This window comes from Theropithecus gelada, chromosome 5 (genome assembly GCF_003255815.1).
Source record: "Theropithecus gelada isolate Dixy chromosome 5, Tgel_1.0, whole genome shotgun sequence".
Lineage (NCBI taxonomy): Eukaryota > Metazoa > Chordata > Mammalia > Primates > Cercopithecidae > Theropithecus > Theropithecus gelada.
Genome location: NC_037672.1, coordinates 14,596,581 through 14,615,399, shown reverse-complemented (window position 1 = coordinate 14,615,399; position 18,819 = coordinate 14,596,581). Strand labels below are relative to the sequence as shown.

The following is an 18,819-nucleotide window of genomic DNA, read 5'->3' as shown; positions in this document are numbered from 1 at the left end:
CTTTATAGCAGTGTTCAAATTGACTAATACAGAAGGTATGAGAGAAAGCAGGGAAAGGAATCTGTAGGCAGACTGCCATAAAGGAACCACTCTTCTTTTCACTTAAATTCAGTTACGGGTATAAGTCTTCTTTCTTCCTCATCTGTATACTACATAGAGGCCCAGAAGGTGAAGGGGTCAGTCAAAGATCCAGAAAAGGAAAAGTAAGAGGACAAGATCCCATCCTCCAAGGAAAGAAAGACTCCAATGCAGAGGGAGCAGGAGCTGTGATGGAGATAAGCACTGCCTCTCTCACCCTCCATTCCTATCCCTCGGCTCAAGAAAAGCAGATGTAGCAGAGTGGGACAGATGCCGTTTATTGGCCTGACCAGCGTCCCTAATGGAAGCCTCAGACAGAGCCTCCTATCAGTCCTGGCTCCCATCTTCCCTTTCCTGGGAGCTCATGACTCACACCAACAGAAAAGAGTGTTCTGAGCAGGGGAGGCAAAGCCAGGGTAAAAATCTCAGGATTGGGATACAAGAGGGGCTCAGGATTATGTAGAACATGTGATATTGCTAGGCCATCTAGGTAAAACATCCATCAGGGCAGAAGAGAGAGTGTTTCCCTGCACAGACCTCTCTGCCCTTGCCAGGAATAGGAGGGGCAAGAGGAAGAGCTTCCCCCAGAGGCTCCCAACTGGGCGTTTTGTGCCATCAGCATCTCCCAGATGTTGCCCTCAGCTTCCTTAACATTCTGCTCTAGGTAGGATTTTTTCTGTTTTGGTTCTTTAATTTTCTTTTCTTCTTCTATTTTCTGACTTTCTAACAGCTTATTGTGAACTGCCTCCTTGGATTGAAGAATAAACATTCTTCGTCTTCATACATATATCCTACACCTTCATACAGGTTAGTCTCATCCCCTGAAGTCATGATCTCTGCATCTGTAAGATGTGCATGCTTTTTTGTTCTGTTTAGCTGTCTAGTCGGTATGTCTGTAAGCTTCACCGTCTGTTCAGTGTCAAAAACTTTGGCTTGAAGCTCTGTGAAGATCCATGGGGGTCACCATCTTGGTGTCTGAATTTAATTTAAATGTAAAGTTATGCAAGGGAATTTTGTTGTTTCCTCTGACATTGTAACTTGTGGAAGTTGGTGCAACAAACTGAAAGTGGGTTCATGATTTGCACATACTTCAAAAGGTCTGTTTATGCATCCTTTATGTACCTTAAATTATAAGGAAAAATTAATTTCAAAACTGTCCTCCTTGTAAATAAGTGGTTCATCTGAAACTTCATATGAATTTGTTTTCTGTCCATCCCATCTCTGCTGCAGCTGGTGCCAGTTGCCATCTAAGGGCAGGCCCATGTCCTCTTGGGAACAGTCCTGAACCCATGACTGACAAATGGATAAATATCTCAACCTCCTCCTGTCTCAGGTACAATCAGTCTGAGGTACATTCTGCACTATACACCTTAGTTCCCCAGCAGGCTTCAACCCTAGTTTCCTTCAGTGCTAACAGCCTGATAACACTGTATTGGCTTCCTGCCGTCCCTAACTCAATTCCCACTTCTTCGTCAGTGTTTCCTGTATCTTCAGGTAGTTTATCACCTCCCAAATAAGCTCCCTGGACTTATTCTCTGTCACAGGGTCTGCTTTCTAAAGAAATTCAAAGTCAGTCAAAAACTGTGTCTTAGCCTGTTTAGTGTTGCTATAACAGAATACCTGAGCCTGAGCAGTTTATAAAGAAAAGCGGTTTATTTGGCTCAAAATTCTGGTGGCTGGAAAGTTCAAGATTGGGCATCTGCATCTGGTGAAGGCCTCAGGCTGCTTTGACTCATGGTGGAAGTGGAAGGGGAGCCAGAGTGTGCAAAGAGATCACGTGGCGGGAGGGGAAGCCAAGGAGGGAGGGAGACAGGTGCCAGGCTCTTTTTAACAATCAGCTCTCATAGGAACTAACAGAGTGAGAACTCACCCACCCACCCCCAAGGGAGAGCAGTACTGAATTCATGAGGGATCGACCCCCATGACCCAAACACCTCCCACTAGACCCCACCTCTGAACGTGGCCACATTGAAGATCAAATCTCAGCATGAGGTTTGGAGGGACAAACATTCAAACCATAGCAAATGTAATCTGGCTTAAATAATAAAGAGGATCCCTTGATGCGCAAGAGAAGAGACCACCTTCTTCTCCATCCCAAACCCTGAAACACTGCTTCTGAGCTTATCACAGCTTTGGCAGCAGAGCTGAGCATGTTAAAATAAAATGGAGTTTTATTTGTTTATACTGTGTGCCGGTGAAGGAGGCAGCAGCAACAGAGACCCAGGCATTATGCACCAACCATATTATGCATCTGGAGATTTCCAGGGCAGCATCCAGGACAGGGGCTCCTGAATCCTTCAGACTTTAGGCTGTAAGCCAATGAACATTTGCTCTAAAAGGTGAGATAATACTTTTCGCTTTGTGGCAACCTCTGTTGCCACTACTCAACTCTGCAGTAGCTCGAAAGCGGAGTAGATAAGCATAAACGAACGAGCATGGCTGAGTTCCAGTAAAACTTTATACACTAAAATTTGAGCTTCATGTAGTTTTCAGATGCCATGAAATAATGTTCTTCTTTTGATTCTTTCAACCATTTAAAAATGGAAAACCCACGTGTGTCTCTGGGGTTGTACAAAAGCCAGAATGGGCCCCTGCTACGGGCCATTGACACATGCTCTCAATAAGGCTATGAATTACAGCTTTCCCTGCACACAATTTTGGAAGCCCCTTGGAGGTTTGGAGCACCTATGACTGATTTTTCATGAAGGTTATTGAGGACGTGAACAGAATGTTTCAGTACTTTCCCCATCTATCTGCCTCAGCTTTCCTCTTCTTACCTTTCCTCTCTCATCAGGAAGCACTGCTATAATAATAGGATTGCTAGGAGCACAGAATTCTTGGGCCATGTTTTACTCCTGGACAAGGTTACTCTACTCCAAGTATGGTGTCCTCCCTGGCCTGTCCACCCCAGCTGTAGACAGGGATGGCCCCTAGAGGGAAGCCTGACAATCCAGCTGTTACATAATGGGAGCTGATCTCCAATCTGTGATTCGACTTGTCTGTAGCAACCCCATTTGACAACTTTGTTGGAGGAGGAGTAAGTAACAGGGCCAAATCCAATCTTTTTTCCCTGGATATAATGCCAAACACTGTCACTGCTCTTCCCAAGACTCCTAATCAATATCATCAGTAAATATTGACTGAGTAAATATATGCAACCTCTGTCGCAGCTACTCAACTCTGCCGTTCATGAGGGATCATGAACCCTGTGGACCCCTCATGAACCGCGGAGGTGAGTAGTTGCGACAGAGGTTGCATGGCCAGCAAAGCTGAAAGTATTATTTCACCTTTTACAGAAAATGGTCATTGGCTTATGGCCTAAAGTCTGAGGGATTCAGGACCCCCTGTCCCAGTTGCTGCCCTGGGAATCTCCAGACAAATAATCTGGTTTGTAAATAATGCTCCAGCCTCTGTTGCTGCTCCTTCTTCACCAACATATGATATAAGAAATAAAATTACATTTTATTTTAATATCCTCAGCTCTGCTGTCACATATTTGTTATAATTTAACAAATTAATAAATCTGTTAAATAAATAAAGCGCAAATGCTGAAGACAAACTCAGTAGTTGGGAACATAAACCTTTGTGTAGATGAGTCTCCCTACCTGAAAATACTTCCAGTCCACTCCCTCACAGCCTCACCTCTCATCTGGCTAATAGCCCTCATCTTTCCAGGCTCAACTTAAGGAACACTTTTTCTGGAAAGCCTCCTCTCCTGATGCTAGACTATCTAAGGTTTCCCCTAGTGCACAATCCCAAAGAACTCTGTTTCATCTTCATCACACAAATGAAAGTAGATAATAACTACTAATTTAGGCCCGACATGGTGGCTCATGCCTATAATCCTAGCACTTTGGGAAGCCAAGGTGGGCAGATCACTGCAGTTAGGAGTTTGAGACCAACCTGGCCAACATGGCAAAATCCTGTCTCTAGTAAAAAGAATACAAAAAATTTGCCAGGCATAGTGGCGCCTCCCTTGTAGTCCCAGCTACCAGGGAGGCCGAGGCATGAGAATCACTTGAACCTGGGAGGCAGAGGTTGCAGTGAGACGAGATGGTGCCACTGCACTCCAGCCTGCGTGACAGAACGAGACTCAGTACCCCCCTCCCCCAACTAATTTAGTTATCAGCCAGTGAGGGTCAGGAGAGACACTCTCTCCCTGTCTCTCTCTATCTCTATCTCTTTCCCTTCCTCCCTCTATCTCTATCTCTCTCCCTTCCTCCCTCTCTTTCTCTGTCTCTCTCTCTCTGTCTCTCCCTCTCCTTTTCTCTCTCTCACCCACTTCCCTCCCTCCCTTTCTCCTTCCCCCTCCTATCACCAAATTTTATTAATAGCAGCAATGGTGAACAATGACTTCACTCTGATTATAATTCTGTACAGATCATTGTACCCTACAAAATTCAATCAAGTTTAATGTGTTCCCCTGAGAGCTTGCCACTGTATGTTAACTATTTAAAAATTTTACAAGCACTGTCTTAGAGTTACTATGTCACATGTCCTATAGCAAAGTCATAAAGGTACAGCTGGCACAAGCCAAATGAAAACCCTTCTACTTTTGTGCAGGGGAGAAACACACACACACACACACACACACACACACACACACACACTTGGTTTGGCTTTTTAACATGTATTTTTCTCAAATAAGTAAGTCATTTCAGTGAAGAGTTTGGGTAATTCTGACAGCTACCCTTTAATAGCTACATGATAAAAGAACTTTCAAAGGCCCAAATCACATAACAATGAATACATGTGCTTTAGAGAACCTGCTGCGTTATACATCTTTTAGGGGAAAAACAAAACTGTATTCCTAAAATGTTAAGTGGAGTGATTTAATACATATACGTCTCATATTGAAATATGTTTTAAAGAGACTACCAAGAAAACACGAATACATAAGACTTCAAGTAATGAGTAATTATGGTGAAATAAGCATAGCTCAGATTTTCCAACCTGCTTCATTGGTTATGCATGTGGGTGTTTGAAACCCTCACCAGGTCTTTAAAAACAAGCTCCCAGTCTCAGCAACAGCTGTGCCCTGTTCTCCAGCATGGGCTTTCAATTTGCCCTTCTCTTTGGTGCCAAAAGTCTCCTGAGAAGAGTAAAGCTGAGTTCTGGGTTTCAAATGCCTGTGAATTAAGTTCCAGCAACTGCAGAGTCTCCAATGACGATTCATTGTCCTGAGTTCCACTTTCTCACCCTGGGAAACTTCAGAAAGACTGACTAAATGGAAATGAGCCTTAGGAGCCAGGTCAGCTTGCCTGGGCTGTCTCTCAGGTTAGTGGAACCGGGATTACTTCTCAATCAGCCATGTTCATTTGGCACCTTTTGGCAAACCTCAATTTTCACAGCTGAAGAAATTTTAAAAAGCTAGTGTTCACTTGGCACATGCCTGCTTCTAGTCTTTACTTTGGAAATGTTCATTGTCATGTTGGCTTACTAGGGTGCCGTAACGAACTATGAATTTGAGGGAACGCAGTTCAGTCTGTAACAATTGTGTTGAAGGTGAACTTCAAACAGGTAAGCCATCAGCTGGCCAAGGCGTGGCCATTCCCACTTCCCATCAAGGTCATCAAGGATTTTTTAGTTAATTTTATTTTTATCAAACTCTTATACCTTCCAACATATATGTTTAAATCAACCAATATTTAGGAATGTTTTTAGGATTTTTTTCTCCTTTTATATTGACCAACATCATAGACTCCTCACCTGAACAGTTTCCTCTTCAGGTTCAGAAAGTCCCTTGTTACCAAGTCTATCGTGCTAGAGGGAATACAGCCAAGTGTAAAGTACCTGGTACCTAGGGCAGGACAGGAAAGAGTAGACCTCAGTTCTTCATGTGCCCACATAGTCCTTGTGCTCAGGGGTCTTCCATGTGCATTTCTCTTTTGGTCAAATGCTTAGCATTGTTCATTCACTTGGTAGAAAAACATTAAGTACCCATTAAGTGTGCCAGGCATGGAGCTGGTGCTGGGACCTGTTTGTTGAAGACACACGAGACTGGTTTTCTTGGCTGTTTTTGCCAAGGCTCCCCGCCACCCACCCTTGCTGCCCAGACCAGGGAGGAACCGAGGTCAAGAGAGGTGACCTTGGCCACATAAGAAAAGCTTTCTATGTCTATGTTTTCTCATCTGTAAAATAGAATAATAAGAGAACTGATTCCATGGGGTCGAGTGAGGATTGAAAGGGGCCGTGTATGAAAATACTTCACAGAATGCCCAGTGCACAGTAACTTCTGATCTGCAGAGAGTGCTGTATTGCAGATGGTGTTTAGACAGCTATCAAACAACTCTAGTAGTAATAACAACAATACTAGCAAATAACACTTACACAGGGCTGATCTACTATACACCTGGCACTGTTCTGGGTTCTTTATGCACATTCACTCATTGAATTATGAGTACTTATATTCCCTGCTTACACACAAGGTGATACAGCTCAGGTCAGGTAAGTGACTTGCCCAAGGCCACACAGCGAGCAAGTGCTGAAGGCAGGACGTGGGCCAACCTGTTAGGTGCCAGAGTCCATGCTCTTTGCCACAATGTTAGGCTGCCTCCACATTTCTCTTGTCTTGATTCCCTAAACCCAAGGATCTCACTCAATCTGATCAAATGCCAATGAGGTCGTGGCTGGTCAGGGTAAAGCATTATGACGGACACAAAGACAAAGAGGTAAAGTTGCTGTCCTCAAGAGAGATATAAAAACAAATGGATCTAGAACTAAGTAAGGCTTCAAGGAGGAGGTGAGCAAAGGTACCAGATCCAAAGGCTTATGTTGAGAATAGGGAACTGAGAGTATTCTGAGAGTTCATGGAGAGTGCAGTGGGGTCTCCTGGGACATAGACCTAGTAAGGCAGTTTAGGGGCAAATGGAAAGATCTTGAATAGCAGATTTATTTTATTTTATTTTATTTATTTATTTTTTGGAGACAGAGTCTCACTCTATCACCCAGGCTGGAGTGCAGTGAAGCAATCTTGGCTCACTGCAACCTCCGCCTCCCCGGTTCAAGCTATTCTCCTGCCTCAACCTTTGGAGTACGTGGGATTACATGCACGTGCCACCACGCCCAGCTAATTTTTGTATTTTTAGTAAAGACAGGGTTTCACCATGTTGTCCAGGGCTTCTGACCTCAAGTGATCCACCCACCTTGGCCTCCCAAAGTGCTGGAATTATAGGCATGAGCCACTGGGCCTGGCTTCTTGAATAGCAGATTGTAAAATTTGAAATCTATCTTGCCAAGGGTAGGAAACCATTGCTGATTTTGAGCAAGAGGGCAATGCACTCAGGACCCTAGCGTAGGACATTGCTCTGGCAGCATTGTGGAAGTTAGGCTGAAGGAGAAACCAAGCAGAAGCAGAGAGACCAGTCAGGAGGCAATGATATGTTTGAAACTTGTGATTTACCTTGTACAAAGGCTAGCACTGGCAGTTGAATGGTTCTGCTCTGGGCTGCACTCCTAATGTCCCACATAGCCTCTTAGGTCTAAAAATATAAATATGAGCATAAAAACACATAGAAAAATGTCTGATACTCTGCATGTGGTATGACAGATGAGATTTATTGCCTTCTTCCTAATTTTTCTGTGTTGTGTAGATTTTTTCAAGTAAGCAACCATTATTACTCTTATATTCAGGAAAAAGTGAAGTTATGTTTAGTTTTTAAAAATAAAGCCTTATTTTTTCCTGTGGAACTCAAAATGGCATTTCTGTAATTGAGTCGCAGGTCACTGTGCTGTGAGTGGCTAAGTCCCCTGGTAACCCAGGCAACATGAAGGCAGCAGACACTGTGTTCTCCAAGCTTGGCCTAAGAGACACCCCTTGGCTGGGGCTCCCATGGGATTGGCCTGAGGAGCCAGACGGTCCTGAGACAAACCATGAATTATGAATTGGAAGTTGGTTGGTTGGGTCTTTTTCTCTTTCTCTGAGTACCCAAAAGTCTTATGCTGCTTGTCATCTTCCCTCACTGCTCCCCTCACACACCCTAGCAATATCACACACTTCAAGTGTTTTATGGAAGTATGGCATAAATACAGGAAAGCATGGCACACCATGCTATTAATCTTCCCTTGTACCCTCCTTGGCCTCCTCCAACAAAAGAAAGCTAAATAATCCCCCACCCTGTGTTCTCCTCTATTAAACTTAGTTTATTCACACATGGAAGGTCTACTTCATCCAGGCAGGGCTAGGCTAGGGCTGCAAAGATGGGTGAGTCTACAAAGAAGCCACAGTCCCAGGGTGAAGTCAGGCAAGGACCCAAATAATGCTAACACCATGGAGATGGGCCCTGTTAGGGAATTATTTGCTCTTTTTCAGGGAGAGAGGTCAACAGAAGGATCCAGGGAGGAGGTGATGTTTAAGGTATGTCTTAGTGTCTGCCAGATGGGAGACAGGGCAGGAAGGAAAATCAACACAGAGAGACCAACACATTCAAAGACCCTGAGGAGGGAGAGAGTAGAGAGCACGTCTGGGTAGAGCACCAAGCAACTTGGTTAGAGGAGCCCAGCTGAGCACACCTTCTGTAAGAAGCTGATACCACTTTTACAATACACACCAGTGGCTAACCAAATGAACATTCTACCACATGCCAGATTTTCATGGATTTCATTTCTCTGCAGTCTCCCTTCCCATAGTCTCTTTCCTTAACCCTTCTGAGTGTGGCCTGGTTCCCGCTCCTGCCTGCTCCCTGTGGCAGTGTCCGACTGAAACCAGCCCAGCTGGCCCAGAGAAGAGATGTCTACTGTTTTTTGGATAAACATGAAAATTGACCCTCTCATCTTAAAGGTTGAAACTTACATTTGTCTTATCTGACTTCCTTCCTCAGGAAACTGACCCTTAGGCCACCCAGTTAGTATCAAGGAACCAAAACTCACCAGACCACCACATCCACACAATTAGATGCCAGACACTTCATCAATCATGATTCCTATTTAGCAGCTTCTCTTCCTTACCCCTCCCTCATTCCTGTTTTCTCACATATAGTTACATTTCCTTCCTGCTATATAAACCCCTAAGTTTAGTCGACTGGCCAAGGAGACAATTTTGAGACCGATCTCCCCTTCTTCTTGGCTGCAGCACCCAAAAAAGCCTTCTTCTCTGGCAATGCTCATCTCAGTGACTTGCTTTCGGTGCAGTGAGCAGCAGGACCTAGAGAAAACCCTGGTGTTTCGGTAATGCTACCAAAACCTGGCCCCACAGCATCCCACGGAGGAAGGAATCCACTGTTCTGCCAGGTGCTTTGGAGTATGCTGGTCATGGAAACTGGAAGGCATGACAAGTATAACTCAGTGAATGCTTGCTGTGGTCATGACGAAGGTGACCGATGGTGACAGTCAAGTAGCCTGGCCCCTCCTGCAATGGAGGGACAACCCCTGGATTGAGCACCAGGGGCAGGGCACACCTGTGTGTAGACCCCACAAAGTGGGGGTAATGATGGGAGATGAAAAGTCGGAAGAGAAAGAGGCAGAAGGCACAGGAAACAAGTTAGAAAGCCATTGTCTGATTTCAAATGAAAGAGACTGAAGTCAGCCCAGTGTCTGAGAGGATCTCTAGATATTCACAAGGTTGAGTTTTAAATACATTGTGTTTTCTCTATTAGGTTGGTGCAAGTAATTGCAGTTTTTGCCATTAAAAGTAATATCAGGCTTTTTTGTTTTTCAAATAGCAGGGGTTTTTTTTTGTTGTTGTTTGTTTGTTTGTTTATTTTTTTGAGAGAGAGATTCTCACTCTGTCATCCAAGCTGGAGTGCTCTGGCGCGATCTCGGCTCACTGCAACCTCCATCTTCCAGGTTCAAGCAATTTTCCTGCTTTGCCTCCCAAGTAGCTGGGCAGGCGCACACCAACACACCCAGCTAATTTTTGTATTTTTAGTGGAGACGGGGTTTCACTATGTTGCCCAGGCTGGTCTCAAACTCCTGACCTCAAGTTTTTGCCCCTACTTTTAATGGCAAAAACCACAATTATTTTTGCACCAACCTAATATATATCTATATACATGCAATAACCATAAAGCTGTGTGTTTTCCTAGTTTTATAGTGAATATTTGGTCAAGTGTCCACAAAAATTGAGTAACGACACTGCCAGGAGGATCTCTCCAGAGATGGGGGTGGCAGGGTATGGAAGAGAGAGCTTGGTATTCAGAACTGTAGGGCTGGAGAGATGTCCTGCTGCTGCCTGGGGTCACCGGGGCTGCATGGTCGTTTTCTCTACAGAGATCTATAGCACCCTACAGGAAGGTAAGGAGCTCCTCTGCCACTTGCTGGCCCTGGGGCATCAGAATTAGAATCATCAGCTTTCAAGCCTAACGACCCACACTTGCTTTAGGTCAAACAAGCAGTAAAGAGATCACAGAAGTGTCTGTGATGAGCTTTTGGTTTTATTTTTCCCTTCTGGAAACGTTTTATGTTGGGTCAAATTACTACACATATGATGTTTGTGTCTGTGTGTGTGTGTGTGTTTGTGTTTCTCTTTTTCTGATAATAAAAGCAACACATACTCATTGGAGAAAATTTGGAAAACACAAAAATATCAAAAGTCAGATATAAAATAAGACCACCGTCTGAAGAAAACTGCTTTGCCTTTTGGTTTATTTTCTTTTGTGTCGTTCATTTATAATATATGTATGTCATCTGCACACACATTCATAATATATTAAATTTGTATCTTACTTTAGACATTGGCATCACACGATAAAGTTTTATATTTTATCTCTTACACATTTTCCTATGTGATTAAATGTTCTTTGAAAACATTTCTTTTTAGCTTACATAAAATAAAATTTACTCTTTTTCATATACAGGTCCATGAGTGTTGACAAACACATGGATTCATGCAGTCACCACCACAATCAAGACACAGAGCAGTTCCATCGCTCCCCAAATTTTTCTCTCAGTGTCACTTTGCAGTCAGCGCCTCCCTCTAGTCCTAATCATCCTCAACACCCACAATCACTGGTCTGCCCTCCGCTCCTACAGTTCTGCCTTTTCGAGGATCTCATATAAATAGAATCGTATAGTTGGTAGCCTTTTGGTGTGGCAGCTCTCACATTTTAGTTTCATCCATATTGCTGCATATATCAAGGTAGTTACCTTTATTGCTGGGTAGTATTCCATGGTATAGATTTACCAGTTAGTTTATTCATTCACCATTTGAAGGACATTTGAATTGGTAAACATGGCTTTTACTTGTTGAATGATACTCCATTCTACAAATATATTAAAACCCATGTAAATGGCTCTGATATGGTTTGGCTCTGTATCCCCACCTACATTTCATATTGAATTGTTGAAGGTGGGGCCTGGTGGGAGGTGATTGGATCATGTAGGTAGTTTCTGATGATTTAGCACCATCCCCCTAGTGCTGTCTCATGACAGAGTTCTCACAAGATCTGGTTGTTTGAAAGCATGTAGCACCTCCTCCTTCACTCCCTTCCTCCTTCTCTGGCCATGTAAGACATGCCTGCTTCCCTTTTGCCTTCCACAATGATCAAAAGTTTCCTGAGGCCTCCCCAGCCATGCTTCCTGTAAGCCTGTGGAACTGAGAGGTGAAGACAGCTGGACTTCCTGGGTCCAGTGGGGACTTGGAGAACTTTTCTGTCTAGCTAAAGGATTGTAAATGCACCAATCAGCACTCTGTAAAAACATACCAATCAGCGCTCTGTGTCTAGCTAAAGGATTGTAAATGCACCAATCAGCACTCTGTAAAAATACACCAATCAGCACTCTGTGTCTAGCTAAAGGATTGTAAATACACCAATCATCACTCTGTAAAATGGACCAATCAGCACTCTGTAAAATGGACCAATCAGCGCTCTGTAAAATGGACCAATCAGCAGGATGTGGGTGGGGCCAAATAAGGGCATAAAAGCTGGCCACAGAGCCAGCAGTGGCAACCCACTTGGGTCCCCTTCCACAATGTGGAAGTTGTGTTCTTTTGCTCTTTACAATAAATCTTGCTGCTGCTCACTCTTTGGGTCCGCACCACCTTTAAGAGCTGTAACACTCACTGCAAAGGTCCACAGCTTCATTCTTAAAGTCAGCGAGACCACGAACCCATCAGAAGGAAGAAACTCCGGGCACGTCTGAAGGAACAAACTCCAGACACACCATCTTTAAGAGCTATAACACTACCACGAAGGTCCACGGCTTCATTCTTGAAGTCAGCGAGACCAAGAACCCACCAGAAGGAACCAATTCCGGACACAGAACTGTGAGTCAATTAAATCTCTTTTTTATTTTTTTTGTAAATTACCCAGTCTCAGGTAGTTCTTTATAGCAATGCAAGATCCAACTAATACAAGTTCCAAACAGTTTCAGTAAATATGTAAATACTACTGGACATTTTGGGTTTTTCCCTCATTATAAGTAACTATTATGGCTGGGTGTGGTGGCTCACACCTGTAATCCTAGCACTTTGGGAGGCTGAGGCGGGTGGATCACCTGAGATCAGGAGTTTGAGACTGGCCTGGCCAACATGGTGAAACCCCGTCTCTACTAAAAACACAAAAATTAGCTGGGCAAGGTGGCAGTCACCTGCAATCCCAGCTACTCAGGAGGCTGAGGCAGGAGAATTGCTTGAATCCTGGAAGCGGAGGTTGCAGTGAGCTGAGATCTCACCACTTCACTCCAGCCTGGGCAAAGGAGCGAAACTCTGTCTCTCAAAACAAAAAGGAACCAGTAACTGAACATCTTTATACCAAATAAATGAAATCTTTACAGACAAAATATATATGCATACATTTATATAGTATACATATGTCTTAAGTGATCAACAAGCATGCAGTGTGCGTGCTGCTGGAGATACAGGAAAATATAGATGATGTAAAATACAGCTTTATTAGAATTCTCTAAAAATGTTTGATAATATACAAGCAGTCTGACTCCCAGTGCTTTGTGTCATTATAAAAGTAAGAAAATAACTTGCTTTAATTCTAATGCAGCATTTTTAAACCTGCTAAATAGAACTAATTTCTTGTTTCTGAAATCCTGCGCATATGTCTCATTGAAATACCATTTCAGGACATCGTTTTCCCCGCAAAGAGCTTCTTTAGACAACAGAATCATTTGGTATACACAGAACAGGAAAGATGATTGCAAGGGGAGGCTGCAGGGCTGGAGGAGGGTTAGCGCAACACAGTTCCCAGTTACAGTTGAGTCCCGGAAGCCAGCACCAGAAGGAGGGGAATGATAAGAACCGCACTTTGTTCTGCATAAAGACTTGGGGCTTTTCTTTGAGTAGTGGCTGCTGCCCTGCAAATTAACAAGGAAATAGAGAAAGTGTCAGCATTGGTGTATGGAATCTACACTCAAAAATATATGTGCAGTATTAGTCTCTTTTCTGGTTAGCGTGGAGGGAGAAGCCAGGAGCAGCAGTCTCCCGTGACACCCTGTAGGAGGCAGTGCGGGAAGTCCTGCACCGGAACCAGCGCAAGGACCCCAAGTTTCTGGAGACGGTGGAGTTGCAGATCAGCTTGAAGAACTATGACTCCCCAGAAGGACAAGTGATTCTCAGGCACCGTCAGGCTTAAGTCCATTCCCCGCCCCAAGTTCTTCGTGTGTGTCCTGAAAACCAGCAGCACTGTGACAAGGTGAAGGCTGTGGATATCCCCCACATGGAAAACAAAGTACTGAGAAAACTCAACAAGAATAGAAAATTGGTCAAGAAGCTGGCCAAGAGTATGATGCATTTTTGGCCTCAGAGTCTCTGATCAAGCACATCCCACGAATTCTCGGCCCAGGTCTAAATAAGGCAGGAAATGTCCCCTCCCTGCTGGCACACACAACAAAAACATGGTGGCCAAAGTGGATGAGATGAAGTCCATAATCAAGTTCCAAATGAAGAACGTGTTATGTCTGGCTGTGGCTGTTGGCCACGTGAAAAGGACAGACAATGAGCTTGTGTGTAACATTCACCTGCCTGTCAACTTCTTGGTGACATTGCTCAAGAAAAACTGGCAGAATGTCCTGGCCTTATATATCAAGAGCACCATAGGCAAGCCCTAGCACCTATATTAAGGCACATTTGAATAAATTATACTGCTACCAGTAAAAAAAAAAAAAAAAAGAAAGAAAGAAAGAAACAAAAAAAGCAAATTGTGCACACCGTGGAGAAATTTACATAGTATATAGGAAGTTATAAAGTGGAAAGTAAAAGTCTCTTAGTCTCTCCATTTGCATTTTCCATAGAAAACCAACTTTGATAGTTTGAGTTCTCTTTCCAGGAATGCAATGCACACATGCATGCTAAACCTGCTTAATAGAACTAATTCCTATTTCTGAAATCCTAAGCACACATGTCATTGAAATACCATCTCAAGACATTGTTTCCCGAGCAAAAACCTTCTCTAGACAACAGGACCTGCTGCTGCCCTGCAAGTTATCCTTAAATGTCTTTATATATCCTTTAATCTAAGTACAAATGGAACCTACAACGTGTGTTGCATCATATCTTGAACATGCTTCCATATTGGTACACAGGGAGTTAATTCATTCTTCCTTGTGGATGAATTTTTATTGTATGGATGGAACACAGTGTTAGCCAGGTTCCCTACTGATGGCTACATTGTCAGAGTTTAAGTGTCCTGACACAAAGACATCAACAGAGGGCCCGCCCAAAATATGGACCCTATTCATAGTAAACAGCATCTGACCACTGGGTTTGTAAAAAGAGAAATTACTGAATTCTTTTAAACTAACTAAAAGATGAATTTTTAAAATTATGAAACCATCTAATGTTGGCTTGGAAATATATCCCATGGCTCTGGACTAGCGGCCCTGTCCTTAAAAATTCCTGACTCCATTTGAATGGTGATCCTCCTTTCTTTTTTGCTAAATAAATCTCACCCACAGGTTTGTATTAGGGCTCCACCTACCGGACATTTTGTACAATTGCACCTGTGATGCAGTTAATGTCCCAGACTTGATTCACTCAAAATTTAAAATGACTTTTGCTTTCAAATAATTAACTAATTAACATAAGGTTACATTTTTCTTTACTTTTTAAAAAAATAAAATGACACATAATTAAATACACTAATAATGACAGTCTCCCTTCATCTTTTGCCAGTTCCTATTCCTTTGCCTAGAAGGAACCCACAGTTAGCAGCTTGGAGTTTACTTTCTCAGACCTATTTCTATCACACTTACATCCATTATCATGCACAAATAGAAACATGCTGTTTTGCTTTCTTCTGCTTTACATGTCTGGGTTCATATTCTGTGCATTGGTTTGTCACTTTGTAACTTAAAAAGCTTTTCTTGTCGATGTGAGACTATACTTGAGGGAGTAACTGCACTGTTTGCAGTTACTTTGATTTTTAAAATTAATTCTTGTTATTACATTTATACACTCAAAAGCCTAATTTTCCCATGCCCTTTTATATAATTTATAAATCACATTGTACTATTTAAAAACCTAGTGAACTGTGACAATCACTCTTAAGGATGTGTCACAGTTACTTAATTCACGTGATGTTTTAAACCCAAGTTATTTCAGGTTAAATTATTATTATTATTATTCTTTGAGAAAGGGTCTCATTCTGTCACCCAGGCTGGAGTGCAGTGGCGTGACTACAGCTCACTGAAGCATTGACCCTCCTGGGTTTAGAGAATCCTCCTGCCTCAGACTCCTGTGTAGCTGGGACCATAGGTGCACACCAACATACCCAGCTAATTTTTTGTTTGTTTGCTTGTAGAGGCGGGGTCTCGCCATGTTGCCTAGGCTGGTCTTGAATGCCTGGGCTCAAGTGATCCTCCCACATTGACCTCCAAAAGTGCTAGGGTTACAGGCATGAGCCACTGGGCAAGGCTTCAGGTTATTTTCGACTTAAGTATTAAAATATTATATCTTTTTAAAAAAATTTTAAATGACTTTAAATTAGCCGAACTTTCTCAATTACTTGATTGTAGTAAACCTAATAAATGTATAAAATTTAATCTTAATTATTTTACAAATTCCAATACTAGTTCAAAACTTAGTAAAATTCTCTTATAACTTCCTACTAAAAGTCCCAAGCCTAAAATCAGTTACTTGGCTGGGCATGGTGGTTCACACCTATAATCCCAGCACTTTGGGAGGCCAAGGCAGGAGGATCACCTAAAGTCAGGAGTTTGAGACCAGCCTGGCCAACATGGTAAAACCTCATCTCCACTAAAAATACAAAAGTCAGCCAGGCGTGGTGGCTCACACTTGTAGTCCCAGCTACTCGGCAGGCTGTGGCAGGAGAATCACTTGAGCCCGGGAGGTGAAGGCTGCAGTGATGAGCCAAGATCAAGCCACTGAACTCTAGCCTGGGTGACAGAGCGAGACTCCATCAAAAAAAAAAAAAAAAAAAAGGAAGGAAGGAAGGAAGGAAAAAAGAAAAGAAAAATTTCCAGTAGTGGTGGCGTGGGCCTCTAGTCTCAGCCACTTGAGAGGACGAGGCAGGAGGATCACTTGAACCCACGAGGTTGAGACTACAATAAGCCATGATCACACCACTGCACTCCATGCCTGGATGACAGAGTGAGAACCTGTCTCCAAAAAAAAAAAAAAAAAAAAGGAAAAAGAAAAAGAATTAGTTACTTAATAGATATACTGGCATCACAGGTTTAATCCAACAGCTGTTCTTATATGCTACATTCTCTAAAATATTGCCAATAATTAAATACCAAAACATACAGATTGTCCCTAAATTTACCACAAAACAATAACATGGGTGGATTTACATCAACAGTTGTTTATTTCATTTGAAACCTTTTCAGATTAAAAGCCCTTTACCCCACTATTCCTAAACAAGTGGAGATGAGTAGTCCTGTCTCTGCGGCCTGGGGCATTTAGGACAGAGACTTCCGGCCAAGTTAAGAGATCTGATGTTTGCCCTTGGCCCTCAGCGCCACACTGAGTCCTCATTCCAACACTATATGTCTGTTTTCTCATATCATCACCAATCCTGCAGATTAAAAGTCTACTGAATTTTTGGCCAATATTATTATCTATAAGCGCTAAGGTTGGCACTTATTGACCTTATAATCTAAGGTTTCCTCTTAGATTATTCATGTGGTCTCCTGCTTGCCGTGTGATTATCCTACCATTGTTTTAAGAGCTACATTCTATTCCCTCCAGTAAGTGTACCCTTTGATGTAACCATTTACTTGTCAGTGGATATTTGGGCCTAGTTCCCAATATTTCAGTATTATAAAGAATGCTCTGGCGAACATATTTGAGCTTATAAGCTGTATGCGCATTTTGAATCACTTCTTTAGAATAGGGCACCAAAAGTACCCTAAAGTCTGACCTAGGTCGAAGACTGTGATACTTTTCTAATTCTTGACGCATATTGTCAAATTGTTTTCCCAAAGCACTTTATCAATTTACAGTGACATCAAGCTTCAATAATATCTCTATAACACTTTTCTGCTATGTTTTAATGTATGTCAAAAAAGTTTAGGTGAAAATGACACCTTGCTGAATTTGTATTCCATTATTATTAGAGCGATTAAATAATTTTGCACATTTGCTATTTCTGGTTTCTCTTTTGTAAATTATCTATGAATATTCACTACTAGAATGTTTAAAAAAGAGATTAGTAAAATTCCTGCCAGGGTGATGAAAGTTGGAGAAAATCTTGGCAGAGTGAAAGAGAGTTTTATCCTTGACATTCAAAGGAATCGGGCAGAATTGTCAAAAAATGTCTACCAACAGTCACTGAAAGAATGCCCACACACAGGAAAGAACAGGTCAGGAACTGCAAACCCCTTACCTACCTGCTGCGGTGTGAGCCCCAGAGACATTTTAAGGCAGTGTGGTGTGGTTGGAAGAATGAGAACTTTACACGCAGACAAACGTCGGTTTTGCTTCTGCCTCTGAGTTACACTGAGTGACCGCTTAATCTCTCTGAACCAGCATCATTGCTGACAATCAAACTGTCCTCCTTCCAGGAACGTGGTTGGAGTAAAATGAGATGATCACTCCAGAGTGCCAGCTGGAAGCCTGACACTGCAAAATGCTCAGAAATACTGAGAAAACTCAGGAGGCTGAGGCAGGGGAATTGCTTGAACCCAGGAGGTGGAGGTTGCACTGAGCCGAGATCACGCCACTGCACTCCAGCCTGGGCGACAGAGCGAGACTCCGTCTCAGAAAAAAAAAAAAAAAGAAAAGAAAAGAAAAGAAAAAAGAAATACCAAGGAAAAGTGAGAAGAGCTGCCCTCGTTCTCCTTATGCTTCCTGCAGCAGGGGAGCTAACCCAAGGCACTGGTGCTAGGATGGCACCATTTGCCCATTTCAGGAATGGTGGTGTAGGGTGCAATGGGTTTTACAACAAGGAATTTTACATGGTCTGTTTCTGTATAGGTTGATAGTCTTATTAATGAGACAAAGAGTAAACCCATACAATCCTAAGTAATTCTAACACCACGGACACTTCCCTATCCAAGCCTTACAAGGTTGCAGGTTCCTTAGAAAGTCTATACCACTAAATCTTTTCAACAACTTCATTCCCCCCTTTTCCACATAAGTGACCCTCAGAAGGATTGTTTTTCTTGCAATCAAAATGTAGAACTTCTGCATATGCAGCCTCTGGGCACTTATCTGAAGCTGTTGTATAGCATTTTGGTTGTCCAGAACCTTTGAATATCGTTCTTCTTAAATCTATGCCTTTCCAGGGTAGAATCCAATCATTCAGTCATTCATTCATCTATTCGGTGCATTCATTCATTCCTAAGGGTCTACCAGGTTGCAAGCTCTGTTTTAGGTCCTTAGAATGCCATCAC

General features: G+C 42.7%; 2 protein-coding genes and 1 pseudogene across 3 annotated transcripts in view; 1 reads left to right on the top strand and 2 right to left on the bottom strand.

Moving 5' to 3' along the window:
• Window positions 1-580: 580 nt before the first annotated feature.
• On the bottom strand, window positions 581-10,995 carry LOC112625238 (prefoldin subunit 1-like). The gene is given in 3 exon segments (XM_025386474.1): window positions 581-865; window positions 868-1,027; window positions 10,855-10,995. Coding segments are annotated over 3 exon segments (486 nt in total). The 5' UTR covers window positions 10,896-10,995.
• A 1,892-nt stretch (window positions 10,996-12,887) lies between these two features.
• The window catches only part of BST1 (bone marrow stromal cell antigen 1), a 32,513-nt gene continuing 26,581 nt past the window's right edge, over window positions 12,888-18,819 (bottom strand). For both annotated transcript variants that reach the window (XM_025386807.1, XM_025386808.1), the window contains exon 9: window positions 12,888-13,320. In XM_025386807.1, coding sequence (XP_025242592.1) covers window positions 13,215-13,320 — 106 coding nt within the window. In that variant the 3' untranslated portion in view covers window positions 12,888-13,214. The remainder of the gene's footprint in view (window positions 13,321-18,819) is intronic.
• LOC112625142 lies at window positions 13,413-14,073 on the top strand (annotated as a pseudogene).